The sequence below is a fragment of the Atractosteus spatula genome, chromosome 5, assembly GCF_055471065.1.
Source record: "Atractosteus spatula isolate fAtrSpa1 chromosome 5, fAtrSpa1.hap1, whole genome shotgun sequence".
NCBI classification, from domain to species: domain Eukaryota; kingdom Metazoa; phylum Chordata; class Actinopteri; order Semionotiformes; family Lepisosteidae; genus Atractosteus; species Atractosteus spatula.
The window spans coordinates 39,098,810-39,126,428 of record NC_142710.1 but is presented as its reverse complement, the minus strand read 5'-3'; the positions used below and the strand labels follow the sequence as shown (position 1 = coordinate 39,126,428).

Here is a 27,619-nt window from a genome sequence, read left to right as displayed (position 1 = left end):
CAATCTCTCTTCTGTCCTGCTGTTGTGTCCAGATGATTCTTCACAGGCTGATAAAAAATGGCAACACACGGCTGATTTGCAATAGCATTAAAATTAACCAAAGTTTTTAAGAAGATTAATAATTTGGAAGTAAAAAAAGATTTGAATAATGAAGTGAAAAAAGGCTTGCCTCTGAGATTCCATAGAGACATTCTTTTTGCAATCAGGCACATAGTATCACATGCTTTAAATGGATTCCATATTAATTATTCTTGACTTTTTGGCACTATTCCTTGACTGAAATGTGGAAAAATATCCTGAAGGTCATAACAACCTTGGCTCGAATGTAGTTTTACTATCTGAAAACTACGTTGGAAGTTCAAGTAGAATATTGAGTCAGTGTTCTGATTTAATAAATGTAATAATAATAATTGTAATCGTTTGAAATAGTGTTTGTTAAACAATGAGAAAGGATTTTTTTCATGGCAAGTTTTTTTGTTGGTTATTAAATGGTATTAACGTTTTGGAAAGTACAACATAATAAGGAGCCTTGATGCTGTTAAAATGCAGAATACCATTTCCAGTCAAATGGTTTTCAAAATAAATTTTTTGTATGTTCATAAGGATTTGTTTTTCTAATGACTGAAGGTTAAATGTTCTGAATAAATCCCCTCTACAGTATGGTGTTGTGTTGATAATAAGCACAAAGGTGGAATACAGACGGGGAGAGACATGATCAGAATGCTCTGGAAAAGATGAAGTTCAGTCTTACTGCTGGGTTGGAGTTACTGGCTCTCAGACTGAAAAAGGAACTACTGGCAGTGACTGACAGAGTACAATTGAGACATGAGATTTATTGTGATTTATTGTGTGATGAATGAACCTTGTGAAGCTACATTGCAACTGGCAACATAGAATGTTGTGAAATAAAAGAGGAGTAAATTGTGCCAAGCTGAATTGGGGCTACAGTAAATGTTAGAATCACAGTCCATACTGCAAAGCAATATTACAGATGGTAAAAACTGCTAAAATATGATTACTTAAACATTAAACATGACAATAATACAATGCTAGTTGTCAGTTCTTTTTTAGTTTAAGCTAAAGAACAGCTACCAAAGTGTAGACCTGAAAAGGTCTTGAATTTAATATGAATTAAAAATCTCCTTTATATGGAAGACATTAGGATAACATCAGCTTAATCTTTTAACAGAGATAATTGCAAAAATGTCCCCATTGTTCTATTCTTATGGGTTGTCAGAAAAACCTGTTATGGTACTATAGTCAATAAAATAAATACATTCAAAATAAAGAGTGAACCCTTTATTGTTATTTGTTATCCATTATTTATTAAATAAATTCATGCACTATAAGAAACGATATTGAAATTATTCCTGGAAACCCATATTACTGGAAACTGAGTGGGTCGTGTGGGTGTATCTCTACAGTATGGATGTTGTTACAACTTACCTATTACAAGAAGAAATTTTTATTTTGCATTGCAATGTTATGCCACACTTTGCATTCTCTAAGGAGCTGAAATTCTATTTAATCAAAATAAAGCTTCTGTTCTTTCATACAGTACCTTAGAAACAAGTGTAAAATGTGGAGAAATACTTTAAGATCTTCCTGTTTTAGAAAAAAACTATGATGAACAGCCAGACAATGGCTGAGATCTGAGCTACTGAAGTACAGACCACATCTGTCTGAGTGAAGGTTTTTGCTGCACGTTGTGTGTCTGCATAGAGCACTGAATGGTGGTCACAAAGAGTACTTCCAACTAAAATAGCAGAAATCCAAGGCTTTTCCATTTTTTGTGAAATACGATAGCCTGGAGTCTTAACATTTAATTACAGTGAGGAGAAAAGCCAACACAAATGGCCTTTTAGTCCATTAACACAGCGTCAGTATGGTAAGGCAGAAAACCGTGACCCTCAGAGGAATTCCCATTTAACAACTGAGGCTTGTGAAGGACAGCAGTGCAAGGGAGCCATATCAGTTTGTCATTCCTGACATCTCTGTGAACCAAATCTCCAAGCACCTAACCACTGGACTGTTTCACAGCCTACTTTTCGAACCTGCAGTTCAGCATGACTGTCACACATGGCAGCAAATAGTTAAGGAAAAAGAAGTAGAGAGCACTGAATTAAATAGAAGATTCAAACAAGAACAGCTAATATAAAAAAGAGTCTGTGAATGTCTGATTCTGAGTGGCCTAGTGGGAATCCTTATTGAATCATACAGTACATCTGCAGAACTGTGGCAGAACATTTTAGCACCTGGTGTCAAAATTGTGTATAATGTACATTTGTACCCACCTTGTTCAAAATAAGTAATAGAGTTGTGCGATAATTTATTAAGTGTGGTATCTAATCTCTTGTAAATGTATATTCTGTGCCCTATATTCAAAATACTTTATTTTAATAATCCTGATTATTTCCTGTGGGGAATGATGCACTAAAGTTTTTAATTAATTTTTGGCCCTAGGTTTGTTGAATGCTAATTCAACTTGGCAAGTGGTACAGTACTTTGCTGTTTTTGTAAACAAATGTTCAATAGTGTGCAAATGTTAGTCTCAAACCTTATTTTACAGGTTAATTGGTACTGTACTTAACTGAATGACAAATATAGCATGTACGTATGAGTCATGCAAGCAGAATGGATTCTGACAGTGCTGATGCTTTGTGCTTCTTGTGCTTAAATGGTTTTGTGGCACACACATTCTCTCCCATTCCTCAAGTACAATTAGAAGTAGTAATTCAGTAAGCATTTGTTGGTTGCTATCTGAACATTTAACATAAGATTTGTTGGCGTTATGATTTTTTTAATGGTTTTTGTCATCAAAAAATAAAATGCTCTGTTTCCCAGAATAAGTGTAAAGCATAGTGTTCTGCAGTTTCTCATATTCTATGCTATGACTTCACTGTAAATTTAGTGCATTACAACACAGTAAACTTACATCTGTGCATGCAGAAATACAAATATGTCTGTAAAGGCAGCAGAAGTTGGCTGTCTGAGTAAAACCAATTGTTTCTCGGGCCTTGTCTATCTCAGGGGGCTGTAAGCCTATTGTACTCTACAAGATGGATTTTATGAGAGTCTTAAAAACAAGAATAAAGGTTAAAGAAAATACTATTATTTCTTGTAGCTGCTTAGGTACTATACCTGAACTTTTTCACACCTTACTTACTTTCGCACTTTTGTTTCCCCTAAAAACAGTTGTTAAAATGTGTGGTGCTCTTTTGCTTAGACCAATGAGGATATATTGACTTCCACTTGGAGTTTTATTAATAACAGCATGACCAGTTGTGCCTGTTTCTCTCTCCTAGGCAGGAGATAAACATTATCATCCAAGTTGTGCACGATGCAGCAGGTGCAACCAAATGTTCACAGAAGGAGAGGAAATGTACCTGCAAGGTAAGAACACTGTAGATCTGCACCTCCTGACAGGAGCAGACTAAAAGACATCAGGATTACAGTGAAAGAAACCTGACATGATGATCCTCTTACCAGCGTCATTCAGAGGGCAAATTTGGTTTTATTTTTGTTTCCGGTCTTTAGCAAAGGAGATTTATAAGAATATTTCATTTCAGATTATATACAATAGCTCCACTGAATTTGAAATACCTTATGTATGAGGAAAAGAGTGGCTTATAAACAGAAAACAAATCAATATGTAACTTATAAGCAGATTGTATAAAATGCATGTACAGTATGTACAAATTCACAAATTTCAGGTCTTAAACTCATCTTAAACTCATAGGCGAATGATATCGAAATGGAAGATCATTTCCAAAATTCTTATTTTCCAAAAAGCAACAGAATCCCATAATTTGTATTATTTTTAGAAGCTCTTGTTATAATATTTTAGTTTTAGAACTTCTATTGTTATGGTAAAGTTGTATGATCTGTGCTTGTGGTAGGGTGACTCGGGATCTTTGCAACTACAGTACATTCCACTTCAACAGATGTAAAACAAGCTTTATTCACCCATTGTTTAATCAACAAAAAGAATGTTTAGCTGATATTTCCCAAAGCACCTTTCTCCCACTTGGTCCTCACTTCCTTATAGAAGCACAAAAACCCACATGAAAATTCACCTAATCCAAATATCACCATCACTTTCAATAACAACTTATCAAATTCAGGGTTGTAGTGGCCCGAAGTCTATCCCAGAAAGCATTGGGCACAAGACAGGAAAACGTCCTGGACAGGATGCCAGTGCAGTCACAGGGCACACATAGACACAAACACATACACTAGGGCCACTTTGCCCAGACGCAGCTTTACCTTTCCATATGTCTTTATGTCTTCGGTATGTTGTCTAACTTTATTCCAAATGACAATGCAGTATTTACTGTATTGTTTGAGGTACTTTGTGGTGGATTTAAGGGGCAGGTCATGGTTCTGAATTTCTTTTATGGAACCAAGTGTTACAGTATTTAATTAATTTAATTTTTTTTCTGGTTGTTCTGTGGTTCTGGTTCTTAAAAGGTTTGGGTTATTTCTTTTTTTCTACTTTAGGGTCAACAGTTTGGCATCCAGACTGTAAACATTCTACCAGAGCAGAAGAAAAACACAGGGTAAGAACAGCTAATGCCAGTGTTAGGAATGTCTGTGGTATTGTGTTACCAGCAAAATATTTTGTAACCCCCCTCTGAAATGGTTTCAGACCTTAACAATCTGAACTTTGAATTGCATTGCCTGTAGTCTTTTGAATGGCATTGTTAATTAAATAATTGAAATTGTAAATAATTATTTAAATAATTAAATAATTATTTTCCTAAAGCTTGTTCACACCATTTCCTTCTTTGTTGGATACTACCACAGTGGTCTTCATACCTTCACAAATAATAAGAATGTTGGACCAGTTATTAAAGGTGGGGAGTAATTGAACAATCTCAGATTACCTTTTTTTTCCCTCCTGTTGCATTCTTTCACGATACCAATGCTCAAAACCTATGAAGCCAAGTTCCAGAAAGGTAAATGCGGTCATTTGATATTTTCTTCTCAGATACCACGCCCGCATCAAAGCACAAAGCGTTCCCCCTTCGATATCTTTTATCCCAAATGTCTGATCCAGCGCAGACCGCAGTCCACAGAGGTTTGCCACACCATGCTTTTGCTGCTCCTTCCCATTTTACGCGCTTTCTTGCTTATGTCAAGAAAGAATTAAATGCATTTAATCTACGTAATGTTAGAACACGCTGTGAAAGGCACCGAAGCTTGGTTCCCTTCCTATGCTCACAATCTGCACGGCCATAAATATTAACCACATTGCACTCTGCCGGTGACATTGCCCTGCATTGTTCATGTACCGAAGAGTAACCCAAAAAAGCACATCCTATGAAGTTAGGAATATGTTGGATGTGAGCTCATCGTTAGTAGGAAATGCGTTGTTTGACTTTATTTCACTTACAGTCACTTGGGCTAAAGAACTCCTTTAACTCCTTCAACACTGTTGATTTCCTAATTATGACGTTTTTTTCTACAACATTTAATTGAATGTTGTATTTCTACAAAAGTCAATGTAATTATGTAATGTATTCTGGCAACATGAAAAAATGACATCATTAAAAATATTTTTAAAACTGAATTGTCTACCACATGTAATCTGACAATTATTCTTCCAGAAACAGAAATTGCTTTATTTTTAGGGAATATGCAAAAGTAAGTTCAAATGTTGTTTTGATGGACCTGGAAAACCAAGATAAGAATAAAATGTTTGAAAAACAATGAAGGATGATGATACAAAATGAACAAAAACAGAGGAACATTGGTCTTCTGTTTGTCAAATTAAAAAAAGCACAAGAGCCGAGATAGGTTATACAACTGGTGTTATAAAACATTGGAATTCCTCTAACCTGAATACATATCCACACAGCTCTTAATTAGCTTGCCCCATACCGTGCTACTAGAGAGATTTAATAAATTCCTGTGAGCAGCACATGTCTATGAAGTGACATGGATTACCACCTGACTGGTATTCACATGGTGCTTTTAAATCTGCTTTGGAGGGCTTGCTAACTTCAATAAAACCAAAGTTGGTCTTTAACACATTACATGAAATGTATCTTAATCACCTTGAGATAACTGACAGCTTGAAATCTAAAGTGCAGAAGCTTTATGTTAATTATTTTAATACCCATGCCCATCAGAACTAGAAAGGCAGGATTTGTATTTTGTTTCTTGGTAGAGGACATCCCATAGATTTCTCACTGTTTCCTTATGATCTTTTTTGACTCGAAGTCTCATTCTATTCAGATTTCTTTCTGCGGGTTAACAATGACGATACGTGAGCACTCAGGGAAATACTGGCTTGGCCTCCAAGTGTTTGGGCACACTATTGTTTAGTGGGCAGTTTACTGTAGGTAGATGCTGTAGAGTGTTTTTTTGTAGCTGGGATCTAACCCACCTGTATTGCCCAGTGCTAATCTCACAGTTTGATGATGCTTTTGAACAGTCATGTGCAAGCTGTAACATTTTTTTAAATCACCATTAAAGAAATAATTACTTTTTTGAGGAGATGTTGAAGTACCTGGGGGATTGTTGGAAATGTGGGAATCTGGCACTTGAATATCTCTTGAAGTTCAGAAAGTAAGATGCCCGAATCAGTGTTTTTTTAGGGGGTCGGGGTTGGGAATAAAGAAACAAAGCGTTCTCTCTCTAGTCTAATAAAACGTATAAATGCATTGTGATTTCTCAATGAAGTTTAAATTTTGTTTCTACCTAAAACTACCAGATTTGAATAGAATGGTGATCTGTTACATTCAGAAAAAGTATTATTCATACAGTTTGTAAGTTACTACAATATACAGTACTTCTTCTTCTTCTTCTTCATCTTCTTCTTTTTCACAGCCTTAGTCCCAGACTGTCCTGGGGTCAGCTGCTTTGGTTGCTCTTCTCCACTTGTCTCTGTCGAGCACATCTTCCTCACTCACTTCACATACCTCCATATCTTTTCTCACACAATCTATCCATCTCTTTCTAGGCCTGCCTCTTCCCCTGTTACCTTCCACCTCAAATTCCATTACCCTCTTTGTTACTTCCTCAACGTCCCTCCTCATAATATGTCCATACCACCGTAACCTCGCCTCTCGCATCTTCTCAACTACATCCACCACCCTACATCGTCTACGGATTTCTTCATCCTTCAGTACTTAATTTCTTCAGTACTTGACGATTTTTATATAAAGATCAGCTAGGTCTTCAAACAAAAATAAACCATTGTAGCAGGGACAATGACCTTGTATAAATGGCCACTTTTTTGATTGTGCTGTTTGACCTATGGAAAATTATGCAGTGCAAATATGTTTTTCATGATGTGTCCTTTTAAAAGGATAAGTGAAAATTGTCGTGATCAAATTTACAAGTAAACGTTTATTCCATGCTAAAAATTGAAGAATAGGAACGCAAAGTTTCAGCTGTGCAGCCTTCTTTGGGTGTGTCAAAAGACACCCAAAGAAGGCTCCACAGTCGAAACTTTGTTTCTTTTATTCTCTTTTCAGCATTGAATAAACCTTTGCAGCCTACACATACTGACACAGCTACCTACTTGAGCTACTCATGATCAAATTTCTGTAGTTTTCAATTCTTGTGAAGATAAATCTTCACCTCATGAGATTTTCCACGGGTTATTCTTTTCATTAATGGATAATTATTCAGGAAAAGGCACAATATAACATTCCCTTCTGTGGGCCAAGTTTTATGTATAAAGTCTTAAGCATGCAGGGGCATTCTGTATCTGTACACGTTGTGACAGAGTGAATGAGCTTATCTTATGGAGCTAAACTCATGCCTATGATGACAGACACAGCTGAAAGATTCTGGAAGGTTCCTCCATTTAGGCAGATAGGGGATACTGACGCTAAAAGATCAGATACAGTAACTTTCTAACCCCTCCCCCTTCCCAAATAAAAAGAACACCTTGAACAGTGCTCAATATGAAAAGGTATACCATATACTAGATACTATAGGCCACAGAAATATTTGAAATAACTAGGCACACAGCTGAGACAGTATAAGGGTATGCATAGAACTATTGTTTTGCTTAAGCTTCATTTGTAAATGTGAGGGAGTCTTTCATTATTATTGTAATGGACAAAAGAGCAAACTAGAGAGAATCCATTTCTTTGGTTGCTAGTAGATAACTTATCCCTCATCCTGACTTTCTTAGAAGGATCTCAGACAATCATATTTAGCAACTTGTCTAGGTAGTCCAGAAGCTTCTAGTGCAACTCTTACTCTATAGATACATGATTACTGCAGATTGTTTCATATAAGGCATTTGTACTAAAGCAAAGTTTTCAGTGTGCAGTGTTTTTAGCAGCGAACTATTACTAAACACGTGGCGGAAATTAAGTAGTGGTATTTTTAACAAGTGAGGAAAGTAATAAACCAGCAGAAGCAGCACTAACCCAAAGCTGTTTGTGCTGAGTGCTGAGTAATACGAAATGAAAAACTGTTCCTTCCTCCACAGCTGTTACCTCCGTCAATAAAGAACCTCACCAAAACAGAAAGGCAGGTACTGTATTAGCTCTTGCCTGTGCGATGGCATCATTCTGTGTTTGCACAAGCAAGAGACTAAGGCGAAAGGACACTTGCATCCTTGTGCAGTCAACCTGTGGTGTGACTCCCTTTCGTTTTCATTAAAAGACCACGTGTTTCGTCCTCTGACCCTGAGCTGCAGCCTCTGTTGGAAGCCCTCTGCTCATCATATGGTATAGTTCATCTGTACCACTCGCACACTACCATTCTCTTGCCATGCAGACTCAATGTGCATGAACTGTCAAAGAACAAGGCTGCTTCCCAAATAGTGAGAAGCATACTGTACTTCTGCACATGGTCAATTCTAGTGCCAACAGCTGACTTTGTTTTTCATTTTGCTGGTTAAGCCCTTTGGATACTTGCTCTAGCAATACAATCGCTTTTAAATGATGCTGATCGTTTGGCAGCAGAGTTCTCCTGGTCAAAATGTGAGCAGAGGCTGAAGTTCTGGAGTTAATGAGAACGCTCAAATGGACTGACCTTTCCAGAGTGGCTACAAGGTTTACTAATAAGTAAAGTTCAGCGCTGAATAAATTAAATCATTTTGACATTTTTTCAAATCAAAGTAATTTGTACTTCACTATTAATCCGTGAGTATGATTAAATTGTGCTTTGAATTCTTCATCTTCACATAATGGTACTGACCAAAAATATGACCTTGCTTTTTAGTAACACCTTTTCCAATCGGATAATCAGACCATCTGTAGCCATAGCCCATGTGTCTGGGTTTCAGCTGCATCACGGATCAGAGACTATAACAAAAATGTATGCATTTTATCGGAAGCCAGGGAAAGCCTCTCATCCTTCCACCTTTCCTCATTTAACTATAGAATTCCACAGGTTTCATAAAGACCTTCACCCACATCTGTTGTACATCAGTGTAGTGTTTTTTTTATCCTATCAGATGAAGTCTGGGAACATGTAGAATGACTTCAAAACCATTTCCCATCAACTGAAGGATTGTGCACAACCACTTAAGCTTTTACCCATACCGAGTTTTATCGTTGTAACCGCCAAAGGTCCCAATTGCACAGTTCACTATTTTGGATTTATCAGAACAAAAATGCAAATCTTGCTTCTTTGTTATAGCAGTTGCTTGAACCACATACAGTATTTTATCATTGTGTTTTATGAGTGTGTCAGTGTCTGGTAATGGGACGCACAATAGCTGTGGAAACTACAGTATATTAACGACTGTTTTACCTTGAACCATCCTGACATTTTTAAATGACTAATGATGTAATAAAAAGACTTAAGAAATCATTACAGAAACTAAATAAGTTGTTTTTTTTTTCATTTGTATTGAAATGAGAAACCTTGGATGTGATTTTTATTTGGTTAAACTAAAGCATTTCAATATTTTAATGAATCACAGGAAAAAATGAAAAGCCCTTTTTGGAAGCAGAATAATGAGGGAGTGAGTGGATGGTTTGCATTATAATTTTACAACTAAATTTGACATCTTAGGACTCTATAAGATACAGTATGTGAAAGGGAGGCACAATCATATTTGTGTCTCAAAGGGATTTTATTTTCTAAAAAACTAATATAAACCTGTTTGCAATTTCAAAGGCTCTTAAAAATCTCTTATTTCTGGTCTTGGGTCCTGACATGTAGAAGTTCCTGGAAACTAATTTCTGTGCATCTCATTACAGCCCACAAGATCATCATCTGAAAGTATTTGTTCCCGACCTGGTTCAAGTATACCTGGATCACCCAGCCATACAATCTGTGTGAGTACTGTTTTCACTCACTGCCTTTCCTCATGCTTTTGTCTCCCCAAATAAGTTATCAATTGTATTTAATATTACTAACCTCCAGCTTAATTAAATAACTGTCACAAGTGGGGAACTTAGTAGTGTCCCGTGCTTTTTAAATCGAGTGCTTAGGCTCAAGGACTGGATCAGAAAGAGCAGAAAGGAAACTGAGCGTTTAAATGTTATAAAAGTGCAGACACTACTCCCACCTCCCCAAGCATATGCACACATTTACAGTAGGTGTTTAGTACATTAGCATTCAGTGATGGTCTATCCAACCCCTACCCCGGCCCAGTCTCCTGTATTCCTCTTGAACATCAGCCCCCCAGTACCCTCTCACACTCTGTGCCATGCATTCCATCCCTCTCTGTGGCTGCTGGCCATTCCTTTTCCCCTCAAGTGACAAAACAGTACTGCCATCTGACCACACTCTCTGTGCCAGACTCTCAAGGCCAGTGCTGCCACACAGATTAATTGCAATGTATTCTCGTGATAGCTTTGCAAGATAAATTCACATGTACATTTACGGTTGGATTAATTTACCCTGCTTTCACTGTGTGTTTTTCTATGGCTTTAACATTTCAAGGTCCTTTTCAGGCATGGTTAATGATTTTGCAGTTTCTGTTCTTAATGACATACAGTACAGGCCTGAAGTGGCTTATTTTTGATAACATTTTTTTTTCCATGAGGATCATTATCATTAAAAAACAGAACAATACAGTAGAAATTTCCTTGTAATTCCATTTCAGTCTGTAATCTGCATTACTAAATTGCTGGTTCTTGGAACTTCAAGCAAAGTTACAGTTTGAATAATTTGTACCATATTGGTCTGAATATGGATCCAAGATTATAAAAATAGATAAGAATATACATAGCACAAATAATGGCAATCGGTCCAGTTTTCTTTTATTCCAGTTAATTGAGTGGCACACTGTATTAATACCAAATAATATTTTATCCTTATTTTAAGCCAAATTCACTTAGTTGATTTTTACAATTGTATGAACAGCATTAAAGTTGAACTTTTTTATACATCTACTTACTGTGGGCTGCCATGTTCCCTGTAATGGTAAACTGATGCTCAGAAGCACTATGCAATGGCCTAATGTTTATGATGACATTAATTTAGGATGTAGTGAGAAAATATGGTAGAAAAGGCAGTAAGACTGTAGGGAAACATAATGAAAGCACGGTAAATTTCTGCTGTGAAAATATATGGCAAAAATCACGATTTAAGGTAGCCTTCATATGGGAGCCATGCAACAGAGGCAGAAATGCACTTAAACTTAGTTTTTTAGGACCATGTCCCTGGTCTGAGTCCATGCCCAATCGGGTTTTGGTCAATTAGAAATACAAACCTTTACAAACAATGGATCATTTTAAGCTACCATGTGCAGCTTTATATCACAAAAGTTAAAAATTTGATTGGTGAGCTTGATAGTGGCTCAACCATTAAAAACACTTTTTCACACCGGATTTTAAACTGTTAACCAGATGTTGCCAGTTCAAGTCAAGGTCATGTTGCTTTGGTCTTGACTGGGACTTGGCAAGGGATGGTAAGGAAATTATATCAGGGGTTCCCAGTCCTTATCCTATAGGCCCACACACATGCTGGTTTTGTTGAAGCCAAGCTCTGTTACACTATTTAGCCCTAAATTGATTTGTTTGGAGGATGCCTTTAAATCTGACATTTCATAAGTAAAGTGCAATTCCCAACTTTTGACGAGAAAATATAAACTATTGCAAATATTGCAAATAACTGACTTGTTAGCTCAATTAAGGCTTCAATTAGGTGATTAGGCTTAGCTGGACTGAAAACCAGCAGGTGTGTGGTCCTACAAGATCAGGATTGAGATTCCTTGGGCTTGACAATAGTAAGCCGGTCTATTAATCAGCTAGTCCTGTGACTTGTTAGACACTTGCAAGCACGTAATGATAATAGTGGAAGAACCCTCACTCCAGTAGTTGGCTCACAGTTAGACACTGGTTTGTGGACCTGACAGCATGGCTTTGAAGAGTTGTCAAGAACAGTCAAGAACTGAAATTTAAACAATGGATAATTTTAAATTGGATGAGTATGTACAAGTATTTGAATTGTGAAAATGAAATGAAAAGTTGTCTTTTAAAATGTTTTTTGGGAAGCATTGTGGTAGAACACAAATTCCAAGTTTCATTCAGTTTTAAAAGTTCTTGTAAAGCTATCAAGAAGACCTTGCAAGAGCTATAGACGTGATCAAATTAAAATGGTATGTGTTATGCTCTATATCTAGAAACAAAACCTAATATGAGGACTACTATTGCACATTTGAAATGATCCTAATACATTTATATGCAAATTGTACTTCATTTAAAAATCCTTACATTAATTTGTTATTTAACTGTATTTAGATGTTCTTCAATTACAGTATATTAGAAACAATTTTGCAAAGACATACTCATACCCAGATAATCTGTACTGTAAGATTATCTGCTTTAGGATTTTTGTTTAATTGAAAGGAGCCATCTCTGGATTTAGACATGGGCTATATTTCCACAATAGGGTTTCACTCAAAGCAGGCACAGGATACTGAAGTGTGTTTTCATGATCAAAGGGAAGCAGTTAATTACTGAACTCTTTGGCACTTCCTTCCCCTGTTAAAAAGTTTAAAGCCCCAGAAAAGCAGCTGTCCTAAGTGCTTCAAATACATGTACCTTACATGAAGACAAGTCTGCGTTAGTTTATCCTCTCATTTTGACAGAACTGTGTGGTCTTCGTCCTCATGTACGGTGAAACGGTCATTTTGTTTCATTTTTCATTCCTAGCTTCAAGGGCTAGAGTACAGTAGAAAAAGTATATTCTAAGAAAAAAAATAGGTTTTCCTTTTTGAATGAATTCAAATACTTTTCAAACTGGCCAATTATCATAAAGGTCTGGTCCGTGATTTAAAAAACAAAACAGTGTACTGTAGGTACTGTATGCTAGCAGCCCTTTACCTTCTCAGGGCAAAGTAAAGTGATCAACTTGCATGGATTCTTATTAGCACCAAGTAGTAGGTATGAAGAACTGTCAGCGTTAGATTGTAAAGGAACAAGTAAGGATTGTTCTCAAATGAGAACAACAATGCTGAAAACTAAAAAATAAGAGCTCCACATTTCAGCATTGTATCTTCCTTCAGGTGTCCTGTTGTAGTTATTACTGAAACATTCCAAAGTATCCTAGAGAAGACTGATTTGTAGGTCAGTTTATAGCAGTAGTGGGAGAAAAGGGAGGTACAGTATATTGCAACAGTGCATTTTTTGGATTGAACTCAATCAAATCGTAAAAAGGTTTTCATGCAAAAAAAAATGAAACTGGAAGAAGTTGGAACTACAATGCGAGGTGGCTTGTTTTCTGGGACTATCCAGCATTACAGGTTGGACCCAGCTCAAGCAGTACAGCAGCGATATTAGGGCTAAACAGTGAGTACAGTTCCTCCTTCAGCAGAGTCTATAAGGATCTGAGCCTGTGGTTGGAAGGTTGCTGGTTCATATCCTGCAGTTGGCAGAGGAATCCTACTTTGTTAACTGCAACTGCTCCAGGGGCGCCGTAAAAATGGCTGACCCTGTGCTCTGACCCCAAGCTTCTCTCCCTGTCTGTGTGTCTCATGGAGAGCAAGTTGGGGTATTCGAAAAGACAAATTCCTAATGCAAGAAATTGTATATGACCAATAAAGTGATCTTCTAAATACAGAAACCCATTGAGTGTCTAGAGATCCTTAAAACCTGTAGATAATCTTCACATCGCACATTCAGAGGATCCCAAGTCTGATGTTCAGTTACATCTGACATCCTGGTGTGAGTACCTCCTTTGTGTTCTATTGACAAGGCTTTCATAATCCCTACATCAAGCAGTTTTCAAGAAGGCTGCACACTGAAAGGAACCTCCTGGTGGGAAGAGAGGGTAACACAAAAAATAAAATGGAAGACCATGAAAACATTTCTTGCTGGGTTTTATGTGTATTCATACTCTGGCTCCCACGGAAACTCCGGTAGGCTAGAAATGGTAAAATCATCCTAAACGTAACCATGGTATAGCTCACCAGATGAAAAATTAGTGGGACTTTTCTGAACCTCTTGAATATGTTGCAATATTCGAAACTGTGATTGACATAGCGCAGTGTGATCCTGAAAGTGTTCCCATGCCTTCATGAAAAACTGTGGTTTGTGTGTGTTTTCTCAATATACATTTTTTTCCTTGTAACTTACTTCCTCTCTGTCTGTCTCCCCAGGCAAAAGTAGACAATGAGATCCTTGATTATAAGGACTTAGCTGCCATCCCCAAAGTCAAGGCAATTTATGACATTGAGCGCCCAGATTTGATAACCTATGAGCCCTTTTACACCACATCCATCGAGGACAGACAGGAAAGGCAGAGTTTGGGAGAGGTAATTAACCTTTAGCCAGCTCTTCTTTTTGTAAAGCTTCAGAAAAACTCATCTTTAAATCTTATGAGAAAGTGTTCATCACAGTGGATCACAGGTCTGGTTTGGATGGAGTTACACCATGGAGAATTTTCCATAGCTAATTTTTTGCAAGGGTCAGTCGATGACCATATTAAGACAAGGTAAGTAAAAAAGCTCAATCTGATATGAGGACAGTAGTGTTTAAGCAATGACATTTGAGTGAAAAGAAGGTTTCAGTGCCAAGTAACATTTTTCTATTTGCATTTTCAGTTCATCAGTTAATCATCTCAAACACATATGTAATTACATTTTTGTGTGCGTATGACCTAATTAGATATAATGAAGAAAGTCTTTGGAACTAGTAGACAAAATTTAGACATTATTAGACTTAGACTGCTAGTTTAGCGAAGCATATCTAGTGTTGGTAAGAAAACAATCAAGCTCTAAATACTGGATAAAAAGACACTTGCGTCACCTGAACTCTTTGTTGACAGCCTCAGACCCCAAGACAGGAGCGATCCCCCATGCCAAACGAGCGAGTAAGTTGGTGTTACAAATGGGACTTCAAACATAACCAACTAACTCCTTGTTGCTCTGCGTACATTCAAAGCACAAGTCTCCAACTCTGGTCCTGGAGAGCCCCAGTCCTTATACAGTAGGTCACCAGTTTTTACAGATTGGGCACACTTGTAAGCTTGTGATGTATCAAACAATGAATATTTTTAATTAACAGACATATTTTTTTATTCCTTAAGAGGCCTTAGTTTTAAGAACTCAATGGTCTCTAAATTATTTTACATAATTTAATTGGTCACAATGGAATTGTTCCATACCTTTAGAAATTGATGATTTAATGGTGACCTGCAAAACCTGCTGGATTAGGTCTCTCTAGGACCTGGGTTGGTGATCCCTGCAATAAAGACATCTCATTCATTTGAAGCAGTGTTAATAAAGGCACTTATTTTCTAAATTAATTGTACAGTAAGATCTGAGAAATGTCTATATTTACAATAGGCCTGTAAGAATGAACTGCTTGTTTTGGATGAAGACCTTTTACAGTTATAGTTTATCATTACATACAGTATATTTCACAAGTTATTCGCATGAAATGAATGCCATATTTCCAAACACGTATGCCATTTATATTTACCATTAATTTCAATGGTCTTATTTCTGAATTTAATATGCTACAGTCAGTATTAATCAGATGGATGGGCCTGAGGTCCAATTCTATCTATCAGCTCTAGATGTCAGGCAGCACTTAATTAAATATGTCTTGAAGTCAGATGCTACACTCTTCATGTGATTGTCATGGTCACTTCTAATCATCCTCACCCACTTTCCCCGACAGCCCCTGAGCCCTAGTAGCGACAGCTCACCTAAGCGCAGTGATACAGTAAGTCAGCATGCAGAACAACCGCAACAGCAAGTCTAACTTCTTGCTTTGAAGCCTGTCTCAGCTTTGTATTTAAAAGAGTGATGATTACCTGAAGGCTGTGCTTTCACTAACAGTGGTGGTGGGGGGTAATGAGACAGGTAGCTTGGGAATCACACTTTGTCCAAAATATGGTGGTGGACTTAAAGGTTTTCTAGGGCTGGGCTCCTGATGGCCCCACTGCAGTAGGGCTGCATTAGTCAACCAATGCTGTTTTCACTCTGTCGTACTGCCTGGATGCTAAGCAAGAGAGGTGCCACTCCTTCAGTCAGTGTAAAATCTCCTGTAGGGCACTGTGGAGCTTAGTGAAATAAACAACTTTATTTTCAAATACAAAATGCGTGATGATAAGAATATAAAAAAATAACTTGCATTTTCAGCGTAGTAAAAATAATACTTCACAAGTCACAGTTCAGTTGTGAAAATATTTACAATGCATGAGAACAAAGTTGGACCATGTATTTTGTGATGCAAAATTAGTTATATTTTGATGACTATTGAATTGTTAAGAAGAAATTAAAGGGTATTGTCACCTACTTGGAACTTACAGGACCGTTTGTTGTCTTGAACAAATGGTCTTTTGTTCACACATTTGACCTTCTACGTAGAAGAATTTCATTTTCAAGACTTACTCAGCTGCTTGAGTGTGGAACTCAGAAGTAGACTCCTCAGTTTAACTCTTTGTCAACAGCCTCAGACCCCAAGACGTGACAACTCGCCCCCGCCCGAGGAGCGAGTGAGTGGGCATTATCAAACGCATCCTGCATGCCTCCGAGCCTCATTAACTGTTAACAGAGCCAAAGTGCATTGAGATGGAAATACTAATTTTACAGGTGGAATAATCCTTGATGTAAGATTTGCAGTTCGAAATACCACGTTTGGTGCGGAAATTAATTAAATAAAAACTAAAGAACAGAAGCACACCCCTTTCACAACATGAACAAAAATATACTTCTTTTAATATACTGTATATGCCACGCATATCTTAAAATGTAATTTTTAAAACTTTTCTTTGCCCTGAATCTGTCTATTTACAGTTACTTAAAACAAAGCTAAGGGTCTCTATTTAGCACTTTTTAAAGATTATAACATTTTCATATTTTTTATCTGTGTGACTACACTTAATGGGCTGTGCATAATGATTAATCTGTTATTTGCAATAGCAATACTAACAACCAAAAGTCAATTTGTTTTTGGATGTTCAATATATAAATATTCATATACTGTATATATGAAATATATTTTATGATTAGTATAAGCTGTGGAAACCAAGAATTGGGCCCCAAAACCAGTTCAGCAGTGCCTGAGATGCAGTACTATCCAAAACTGAAGGCAGAGACACTGAGCAAGGGTTACAGTGATCTACTTTATATACAAAACAAGTGTAATGAAGTGTAGTAAAAGGCAACACCTAAAGAGTTTTGTTAAGCAAAGACCCTACTTCACTGTATAGTGACATTGTTTAAACAATTTATACATAGTAGAACAACAAATTTATTCAAGACCGTGGGTGGAATTGTCAAACACCCTCTGGATCTCTTTGAGACACCATCAGTGTGGTCTTAAATACTTTCCTCATGTTAAAGTTAGCTTTGGATTTCCTGAAAATCTTGTCCCCCAGATTAACATGTAATAGCATCAATACATTATCAATATTGTCTTGACCATGAATTTAGGAAACAATTATACCCTTTTCTCAGCAGGACATTGCAATCATTGCAGTACCTTATACTGTATATTGAATTAATACTGTTTTTCTTATCAAAAATGGTTAAACACTGCAACATATTCATGCATCTGTAAAAACGTGGTTCTTGCTGTGTTCGTGCTGCAGTCAGGTTTCACAATTTTCCAAGAATACTATCTTCTTTGACTGATTTTAAAAAGGGGCAAAAAAAGATGCTGATCAACTTGTAGCAATTTAATGTGTGGTTATCAGAAACTTAGTTCAAGTAAAAATTACCTGGGTCAGTTTTGTTTTATTAACCTTGTTCTTACTAACCAAAATGCTAAATAACACCATATCATGTGTTGAGTATTGTTTTTCTTTGTCAATTTAATTGAAAAGTCATTTTTAATGTCTTTGTTTAATATGAGATCATATCTGAAAATAAACAAATTAACAGAAACACTGCAGGTTTATCTACATAATGATGGATTATTGTATACAAAGTAAATAAAATATATTTCAGGGGGTTTGGTTTAGCATAGCAGCTTTTCCAATCGCACATAAAATTACATGTATTAAGAATTATTCATCTTATCCATTTTTTGTGCACGCAAAATTGTGCACATAGCTAGGAAACAAAACCTACAATTCAAAATTGCCAAAACTGAAATTATCCAATATTTCAAAAAATTCCTGTAACCCATTCCACTTTTGGCAAATGTCATTTAACAGGAAGCAGTTTTGTTTTGAGATGTCAGATTACAGTGTGAAAAAATAGAAAAAAAAGAACGCATTGCAAGTCAAAATGATTGAATCCTCCGGAAAATAAAAAAACACAAACCACCAGCTTATAATACTGCACAGAAAAGTGACAGATCGTTTTCCCTCCACATTTAATCAGTGTCAACCTGATAGGGACAGTCTGGATTGTCACATCCTGGTTTCATTGGAGCACTGTGTGTCGCACTGTATTACATTGTTCTGCTTTTTCAGAATGCCTTTGTCTTTACATCTTATCTGTTCCGTTTCAAATGGCATTCACATGTCTTATTAAGAGTGAATATGAGTTTGTTTCTCTTTCAGTCACCAAGAACACTTTCTCCAACACCTTCTGCAGAAGTGAGTATGAGCTTCAGTACTGAGAAGGACCTTTATTGATGATTGGCCTGCAACATCTGTGGTCAGGCAGGCTTCTATTTAATCTTTTAAATTAGTTATCCGGCTTCTTTTCAGAATAAATTTACTGTGGTAAAAACTTAAAAGTATAAGAGGCCTTTATTAAACTTCTTGAAAACGAAACACTGAACAAAGTCTGCTGATACTTGAACTTCAGGTGACATCCACTTTCGCCTTGATTTGTACCTACTGTATTTCTGTTGCATTCAGAGCCACTGGCCATGTGGAAAGAAAAGATTGAGAAAGATTTTTAACTTAGTTGCAGTTTTCAGAAAATGAAGCACTTTAAATCAATGAGGAGCAAATTGCTAGTTTTCAAATGTGCTTTGCTCTTTCTGACTTTAAGGGTTACCTCGACATGAGAGACCGAATGATGCAAAGATCTACCAGCCAAGGATCAATCAGCTCTCCAGTCTACAATCGCCATAGTTACACACCCACCCTGTCCCGATCCCCACAGCACTTCCACAGACCAGGTTAGTTAGTGTGTGGCCTTCATCATTTTTCAGATATCCTGTTTGAAAAATGGTGGCATATTCTTAAAGTACAAAAATAATTTAATAACATTTTAATGGCTTGGTGAGAATTTCTGAAGTCTTGTCTCTGTAGTATTGGTTCCTTGCCACAAAAAAATCAAATGTCCCAGACCAGAGTCCAAAGTTCACTCAGGTGTTCAGGAAAGAATAGGGACGGGATGGTTGAGAAGTGTCTTACGTATTAAGGTACATTTTTTAAAGGTCCTTAAAATACCTGAAGTAGCTTTAATTTTGCAGGAGCTTTGGTTTTAATCACAGGAATATCGGGCGACAAAAAGCAATTACAATGATAAATTACCATTTTTGTAAAAAATATGTATACAAGTACATCAATAGACTGGTACAGAAAATATATTATCTTATCTACATCTGTCAACCCTAGACAGCCTTTATGCTTGATAACAAAATATATCCTTGTTAAACATAAATGAGAAGCTGTTTTATGCCAGTTCCCTGAGGATCTAATCACAGAATTCACATCCTCGTTTAACATGATTTTGTGAGAAATCCCTCAATCTGCCCATGAGTAAACATTTACAAGATGTCAAGTAGAGCAGTAAACATAGCCTGGCTCGTGCAGTGGGAAATTTCTCTTATTTGTATCTGAATGTGAGCACTGCAGATATGGGAATTGTCCGAGCAACTTGTATTACTGCAGAGGCACATACTGTACGTATTATATAATTTTCTGAAGGTTCAAAAATCATCTATCTTAAGCCTCGGGCAAAATGAAAAATTTAAATTTGTAGTTTAACTTGCAGGTGTGAGTCAATATATTGCCCCACAAATGAGTCAGACAACAAATGCTTCTTATGTGTACATGGAGAATGTTTGGTCTTGGCAAATAACAGGGAATGTGCCAAATGTAATGGAGTGTTAAGAAGGACCACAAAGATAGGATCAGTATAGTGCAGGAAGAGACCCATAAGGTAGAGCAGCTGTAACTTAGACAATGGCAAGAATTTTTGCTGCCAGCATAACCTCCTACCATCAGTAAAGTGTTTAGACACAGTACCACCAGGAATCCCTGCTTATTTGTTCTTATTATTTGCCTTCTGCTCCTTTCTTTAACGTTCTCCCCCCCGTTTCCTTTATAATACTGTAGCATTTTGTATCTTTTAGTTTCCTTGCTTTTGGGTCTTTTGATGGCTTTGTGTTCTCCTTTGTTTCGGAATTCCTTGTTTCTGTCTCTCTCTCTTTCCCCTTTTCCACTGGGTATTTTGTTCCCTCTCATTTTCTATTTTCCTTGCTTCTCATCTCCTTCTCCTGATCCCACTCTGCCGTCAGAGCTGCTCTCTTCTGGGATGCAGCGTCTCTCTTCTTTGCGCACTAGCAGTTTCAGCTCCAGCCAAAATGACTCCCGCCCAACCTCCCCATTCCGACACCACTTCATTCCCCATAACAAAGGTAAGGAAGCTAGGCCTGTCATGCAGCAGCAGCCTCTTGTTCATCCACTTTCAGGCACCACAGAGGGCAGCAAACACCTCAGAGTGCAGAGCCTACTGTGTCCTGAGATGTTAAGGTGCCCTTCTGTTTGCCTGTAGTCATGGGCACTTGGGTAAAACTGCATGTCTGCCACCTTTCCAATCACTGTTAGTGAACTCTAGCTATGGACCTTTGTTCTGCTCTACTGTTTCCAAAACAGTCAATATAAAACTCCACATTGCTGTTTAAAATTCTCTGGCATCCTTAAATACCGGGCTGTCTGATCCTGAAGCTAGTCTCTTAAATCATTGTATCACATAACTTATTTAAGTACGGATTTTTTCCCCTTAATTAGAGGTACTGCCTTGAAAGCATTCAGCTACTTTGTGAAAAACGCTCAGGTTTAAGAAGTCAGGGATAAACAAAGAGTTGCACATACCATGCCCAGTCACTGCTGCTTATGAGTTGTGTATCACGTGCACATCCACATTTTCATAAGTTGCAAGGTACAAGACACATGAAGAAAAAGAAATCTTGAGACCTGCACACGATAAATAATACAAATGCCACTGAACTTTTTTAGGTCTACTAATAGTTATATGATTAATTCAGTACAATTAACACATTTAAAAAGTCAAAAGTAATTTAATATTAAACACCTTGAAATAATGTAACATTAAAATTAATTTTAATTGCTAGAAAGTTGTTTTAGCATTTGTATAAGGTAGTAAAAGTTTTTTGACTCATGGCTTCATTGCCTACTGCTTACTCTGTGCTAAATTGAACCCTAAAGTGAACCGGACTTGCCTTATTGGAAATGGGCTGTCATTTCCATGTTTAAAACACTGTACGGAATCTCCTATTGCTAATTCTTTTAAATGTAGAGGTAATTGAAGAACAATTTAGGATCTTTAGAAAGTGAATAAGAACTCCTGTATGTAAAGAAAAATGAAGAAGCATTATGCTTTAAAATCAATAATTAAACATAAATACCCGAGCAATATATTAATTAGGTGTTTGGAAAACGATATACTTCTAACATACTGTATGTTCCTTTTTCAACATATTTGCGGCTCTTATTATTGGCATACATTTTTGGTTGATGTGATGTTTAAAAAAATGTACTGTATTTAAAATTATGCAATTCTGACGTAGCATTGAAAATCGAGCCTAAAGTTCTAGATAGATAGATACTTTATTGATCCCATGAGGGAAATTGCAGTGCAACAGCAGCTTAACACAGACAATACAGCCACAGTGTAACGAATGATACAATAATAATAATAATACAATACAATACAATCAGTACAGTGAGGGGTGCACTAAAAGAGTTACTCACAGTCCAGGACACACAAAGAACAAACTAGAACAGAACAGTATGCAGAAAAATCGTATTGCACATATGAATATAAATAAATTCTAAGGAAAAGAAAATGGGTATTTGCACATTTTGATATCACTTAGAACTGTGAACAGCTACACAAGAACATAGACTCTTAATGGTTTGTCTGACTACATACGTTTTTTAGAGGTTCAGTGACCTATTTCCAAAGTGGTGTATATGCTATATTGGTTTTTTTAAAGTAGGCCCAGGTGTGGATATACAGATGGCACCCAAAAGTGTCCTCTTGAATGAAGTGTCATTTATTTCACACATTTCACCACAAGTCTTCATGATCCACAAGCTGTTTCAGCAGCCTCTTCCTTTGAAACTTTGTATGCTGTGGGGTTTGTTTTTAAAGCACACACAGTGTTTTTTTAAAGAAGAAAACATACAGTACAATTTGGAAATTTGAAATGTAATGGGTATGAAAAACAAATTACTGTGAAAATGTGGAAGTTCTGAGAAAGACTGGAGACTGGAGCATCTTCTTCTTGTGTCATAAATACTGTAGCACCAAATAATTAAGAAATCTGTAGCCACTAACCTAGAAATATTAAACAAGTACACTTAAATGTTGTCTTCAGAACATCAGTATGTATCCCTATGTGTGCTATAGTTACTTTTTTTTTACTTTTTACATTTGCAAAAGTAAATAAAAAGTAATTTTATAATAGCATTAAAATATATAAACAGTTAATATTTGATTTAGGACCTTGAAGTGGGGCTCATCAAAGGCTTTGACTTAACACAGTATGTAATTTGTTTTCCTTGTTACTAAAAAATACTATTATGGCAAAGATGGCCTTTACTGTTTACAGTTTTCAAAATGGGTTAGTGTGACATAGACCATTTTTGTCTGATTATGAGGTGGTATCAGTTTAATTGTTATGCATATGTCACCTAATGATGCTGTATGTCATAACAAGAACATTGACATCTGATTTCACTAATTCCTTCAAATACAGGTGTCTATAAGTGTATTGCTTTCTGGGTCTTGGTTGTGACTGTTTGCTGTAATCTATCAGCCTTTTACTGATATGCCTCTTTTGTCATGCAAGAGCAATCATTCCAGCTCTAGATTTACATATGGAAGAAACCATGTTTATATATATTAATGTCTAAAAAATAAGATTATAATAGATTGTTACTTATCCTATGACTCTGCATTTTTTTCCTAATCACGTTCATGAAAAGGAGTTTCTCCATCATAAATACTTTCAAATGTTGTTACGTACAGTACAGTATTTTAAACACATATTGCTATATTCTCTTAAAGAAAAAATATCCACTTAAATACTGTACATATCAGCTTAAGTGTAGCTCATTATTTGGAATAATAAGACTTATCTGAGTTGTTTTAATGCACAGCACCTTATGAGGGATGTTTTAATATAAATGCTTGCATATAAAGTTTGATTTTTATTAAGACAAAACAGGAAATTAATGGAAGTGTCTAAAATATTTTGGAAATAGCATTTGGAATTTACTGTATTTTTTACACTTTTTGTTTTTATTATTAGTAAAAGTTTAGTATTTAAGTTAAGTAATTGTTTTTACCATTCTTTTATCACTTTGATGACTTGCTCTACTTGTCCTTTTCTTGCTGGTCATTTAAACTCACTTGAAAAGTAGGACAGAGATTTACAAGGTGTTTTCTCCTTTTTCCCATAGCCCCGAAAAAATTTGATTTTTCTGACATTATTACCACGCTGATATTGAATCACTGCTTATAATCGTGCAACGTTGTCTGTTTTAACCTTACAGTAATATAAAACTGCACAAACTGTAGCTGATTTCTGTAAAGAACAAAATCCTCATGAAAACATGGACATACTGTATTACAAATTAGTGAAATAAGTACCCAGAATGTGCCTTTGACATCATTTTTTAAAAAGGAAATTCTCTGCAGCAAACTCTCTGGACTGCAAAATAAAATAAACAAAAAATAATGTAATAATAAAAACAAATGTGATTACTGCTAATTTCTACAGAAAGGTGTGTGATGCCACAGGCTTGTTGTTTTAGGTTTCTTACAAAGACATGCATCCCACTCCATTCCTTGTTTTACTGCATGCCTTCTCCTTCTTTCTTCCATTAGCCTTAACATTTACTCCTCTCTCCCTTGTCTTCCTTGCAGCTTCTTTCTACATAGGTATGTTATAGTACTGCTCTGGCATTCTGCTAGTTTCTTTTTGGATTGTGATTGATTTGATCGATTCTGAAACAATGCATGGTGCAGAATTGATTACCTGTAGATTGCTTGACTAGGTTACTTAGTTTCCTGTCTTTGCAAGTCTGCTAATTCTCTTTTTCACTTTTTCAATGCAGGTATTTATGCTTCATGCTGTTAATAGAGTAGATGTCTACTGAGTCTTGCTTAGAGTGCTGCGCTGCATCTTACAGCAGTTTCTTTAGCCTTTATTATTAAGTTGCCTATTATCACACAGATTGTGCAAAGCAGTCAGTGTGATAGAGATACATGTAGAATATTTTGTAGTAGCTGCTTTTAAATGCATACGTTAATGTGTAAATATTAACTGTAAACATTTTGCCTGTTTTATTTTGAATTTTTACATGGGTGCCAAATGTCAGTCAGGTAACATGCTGCTTCACAAGCAAAACAGATGGGTAAGAAGTATGAATTAAAAAGTTGCAAGTTCCTAGATATATTTCAACTAAAGCATTCAGTTTAATTTAAAAAGTGGAATACAAATATGAAATATTCTTCCTTGCATCATACAGCTTTTTTCCTCACTCCAACAAGGAGTATTTTAGTGTTTATGTTCTGTTTTGAGGTGTCAAAAACATGATATATTGGCATAACCATGCCTTGTGTCACTTGGCACATTTGTATTTCTTCTGTGAGCTGCTCATCTAAGCCAGAAGTGAAAGAAACTAACCTGAAGCTAACTAAATGATTGCTAATAGTAGAAAACGGTGTTTACCATTTTCTATTCATTAGTGACATGACGCATTTCAAAATGTGTTAAACAAGCAAGCTGTCTACAGCAGTGTGTCTTGACCTGCTCAGCTGCATAACATACTGCTTTGATACTCATGTTTATGCGTCAGTATCATGGGAATTCAGTTCATAACTGTTCGATGACTCGGAAGTGAAATATATACGGCACGGACTCCCAAGCAATGAGTGGAGCACACAGATTTCTGAAATCTGTGATGTCTTGTCACTGCCGCCTCTACCCTCTGTTCTTCCTCCCATTTACTTAGTCTATTTCTCGATTTTATTCCTACCTGTTTTTTTTCCTTTTTTCTTTTTTTTTTAAATCTTGCTGTATGTCTTCTTATTTTTCCCCCTGTCGTTCCTATTGGAGGCAATGAGCCGTCCAGTGGTCGGAATTCCCCTCTCCCCTTTCGGCCCGACAGCCGTCCTCTCACTCCAACTTTCACTCTGACCCCTAAACATTTCCATATTCCAGGTAGGAACCGGAGCCCCGTGTGTCTCGGTGTCCATTCGTCCACTCGGTAGCCTGTAGTCTTGTCTCTCTCTGTCTTTGTCTCCATTGACGATCACTTTATTTTATCTTCTAGTAAGTTAAAATAAACTGGATGCAAATTGAAATTTAATTCTGGCACTAAAATCCCTCTTCCCAACAAGCTTCCCAACATTAAACCATAACAGTAAAGGTATTATTCTGAAGCCTTACGGAAAGCACTTTTCTACCTTGTGGTGCTTTTCCCTTCAGTTTCTTAGATATACCTTAGAAGGGGAATATAGTTATTTTTTCCACAGTTCTTACCTCCTGCCCTGTTTGATTCCAGCAGCCAATGTCAGGACTGGACCTTTGTTTTACTTTATTTTATAATTTATAATGCACTGTCTTCTGCAAAACCAGTGTGCATTCTCATCTTCCTATGGTATTTATTTGTTGTTTCTCTTCATTTTAGATAGACTGGTGTACAGCTTCTGAAAACATGCATTTTTGGACCATTTTTATTTCTGCAAAGTATCCCATAAATAGAAAAAAATATTTATTTAGTAACTGACTATAGTAGACATTTTTGTACTTAAGAGGTATTGTTCTTTTGCAAAATGTAATGATAATCTTTTTTAACAGAAACCCATGATATTGGTGGTGTTAAACTCAGTTTAATAATCATAAAAGGAATGTGCCTGTAAGTAATGTATTGCAACTAATAATGGGTCATAATGTGGAATAATCTTATGTTTTTATAACCCCCCCTAACAGAAATAATAGTAAATTCTTCGAATTTATCAGTCACAAGAGTCTATATTAACACAAAGCTGAACCATGTTTCTTCAGAAGAATAAAATAATAAGTGTTTAGGTATACCAGAAATCTTTTTAATATTTCTATCTTTTGTTCAACCCAAAATTCTTCATTTCAAAACAAGTAAATTATAATTAGAGATGCTCCCACCACTACCAAGAAGCAACCAATACTACAGAAGACAATCACAGCTCGGTCAAAAGAAGCTGTAACTGATCTACTTAATATGTAACATGTTACATAAGAATCCATTCATGATAGAATCATGTACATTTGCTTTATTATTTAAAGACAAGTTGATGAGAACCAGCAAAAGTTTTAGAAATTTGCTTAATCTGTTGGAGCATTCCAAAAACGGAATGATTATTGTAAAACTATGTAAGACACTGTTTAAAACTCAAGTAGTTTTGTTTTCTGAGAGCATCGTAACATACAGTATTAGCTCGTCAATGACATCGAATGCACTTTCACCTTCTTGGATAGGCTATAGAAAGCTTTGGGGGTATGTGTTATGGGTCATCTTAATCTTGTGACTGGTGACTGCATGAGTATGTGTATTCCAAATTACTTGTTTTTTTCCCTCAGTTTTGTACCTTGTTATATTCACAGGGATTTGTAAATGTGTTAATTTCTGTATAGTGTCCTTATGTTAATGAAACTATGACACAAATGTGATGCATAATTCGCATAATAGAAGGACATTCTAGTTTAATTAGATCATCGTTTTATGTACATTTGTATATAAATATACATTTTTGTACTTTTTTACTCTTTTACATTTACTGGAAGTTTTGGAAAAGAGTGATTTGAAGGGAAGGGATTTGAATGATATACCATGTTAAATTGTAATAGCAAAAACAAGGAGGAAAAAAACACTCATGGCTTTAAATTTATATTTTAGCCTTAAGATAAAATATAATTTTTAATTTAAGAATTCATAATTGCATGCAACTTTAATGCAGATTTGTTCTACACTGAAGATAAGCTTTTTGATACCTTTTAGTGTTGTAGTTTCAGATCTCAATAATCCACATTTACTGTAG

At 36.2% G+C, this 27,619-nt stretch overlaps 1 protein-coding gene across 7 annotated transcripts in view; it reads left to right on the top strand.

Moving 5' to 3' along the window:
• Positions 1 to 27,619, top strand: part of ablim1b (actin binding LIM protein 1b) — a 159,232-nt gene that overhangs the window by 122,088 nt on the left and 9,525 nt on the right. For 3 of the 7 annotated variants that reach the window (XM_088917732.1, XM_088917731.1, XM_088917730.1), the window contains exons 7-14: positions 3,306 to 3,393; positions 4,501 to 4,559; positions 10,179 to 10,256; positions 14,528 to 14,683; positions 15,196 to 15,240; positions 16,053 to 16,097; positions 18,889 to 18,924; positions 19,328 to 19,457. In XM_088917732.1, coding sequence (XP_088773858.1) covers positions 3,306 to 3,393; positions 4,501 to 4,559; positions 10,179 to 10,256; positions 14,528 to 14,683; positions 15,196 to 15,240; positions 16,053 to 16,097; positions 18,889 to 18,924; positions 19,328 to 19,457 — 637 coding nt within the window. Of the gene's footprint in view, positions 1 to 3,305; positions 3,394 to 4,500; positions 4,560 to 10,178; positions 10,257 to 14,527; positions 14,684 to 15,195; positions 15,241 to 16,052; positions 16,098 to 16,827; positions 16,873 to 18,888; positions 18,925 to 19,327; positions 19,458 to 20,804; positions 20,925 to 24,463; positions 24,479 to 25,658; positions 25,764 to 27,619 lie in introns of all 7 variants that reach the window. The other 4 variants (XM_088917727.1, XM_088917726.1, XM_088917729.1 and 1 more) reach the window with 3 other exon arrangements.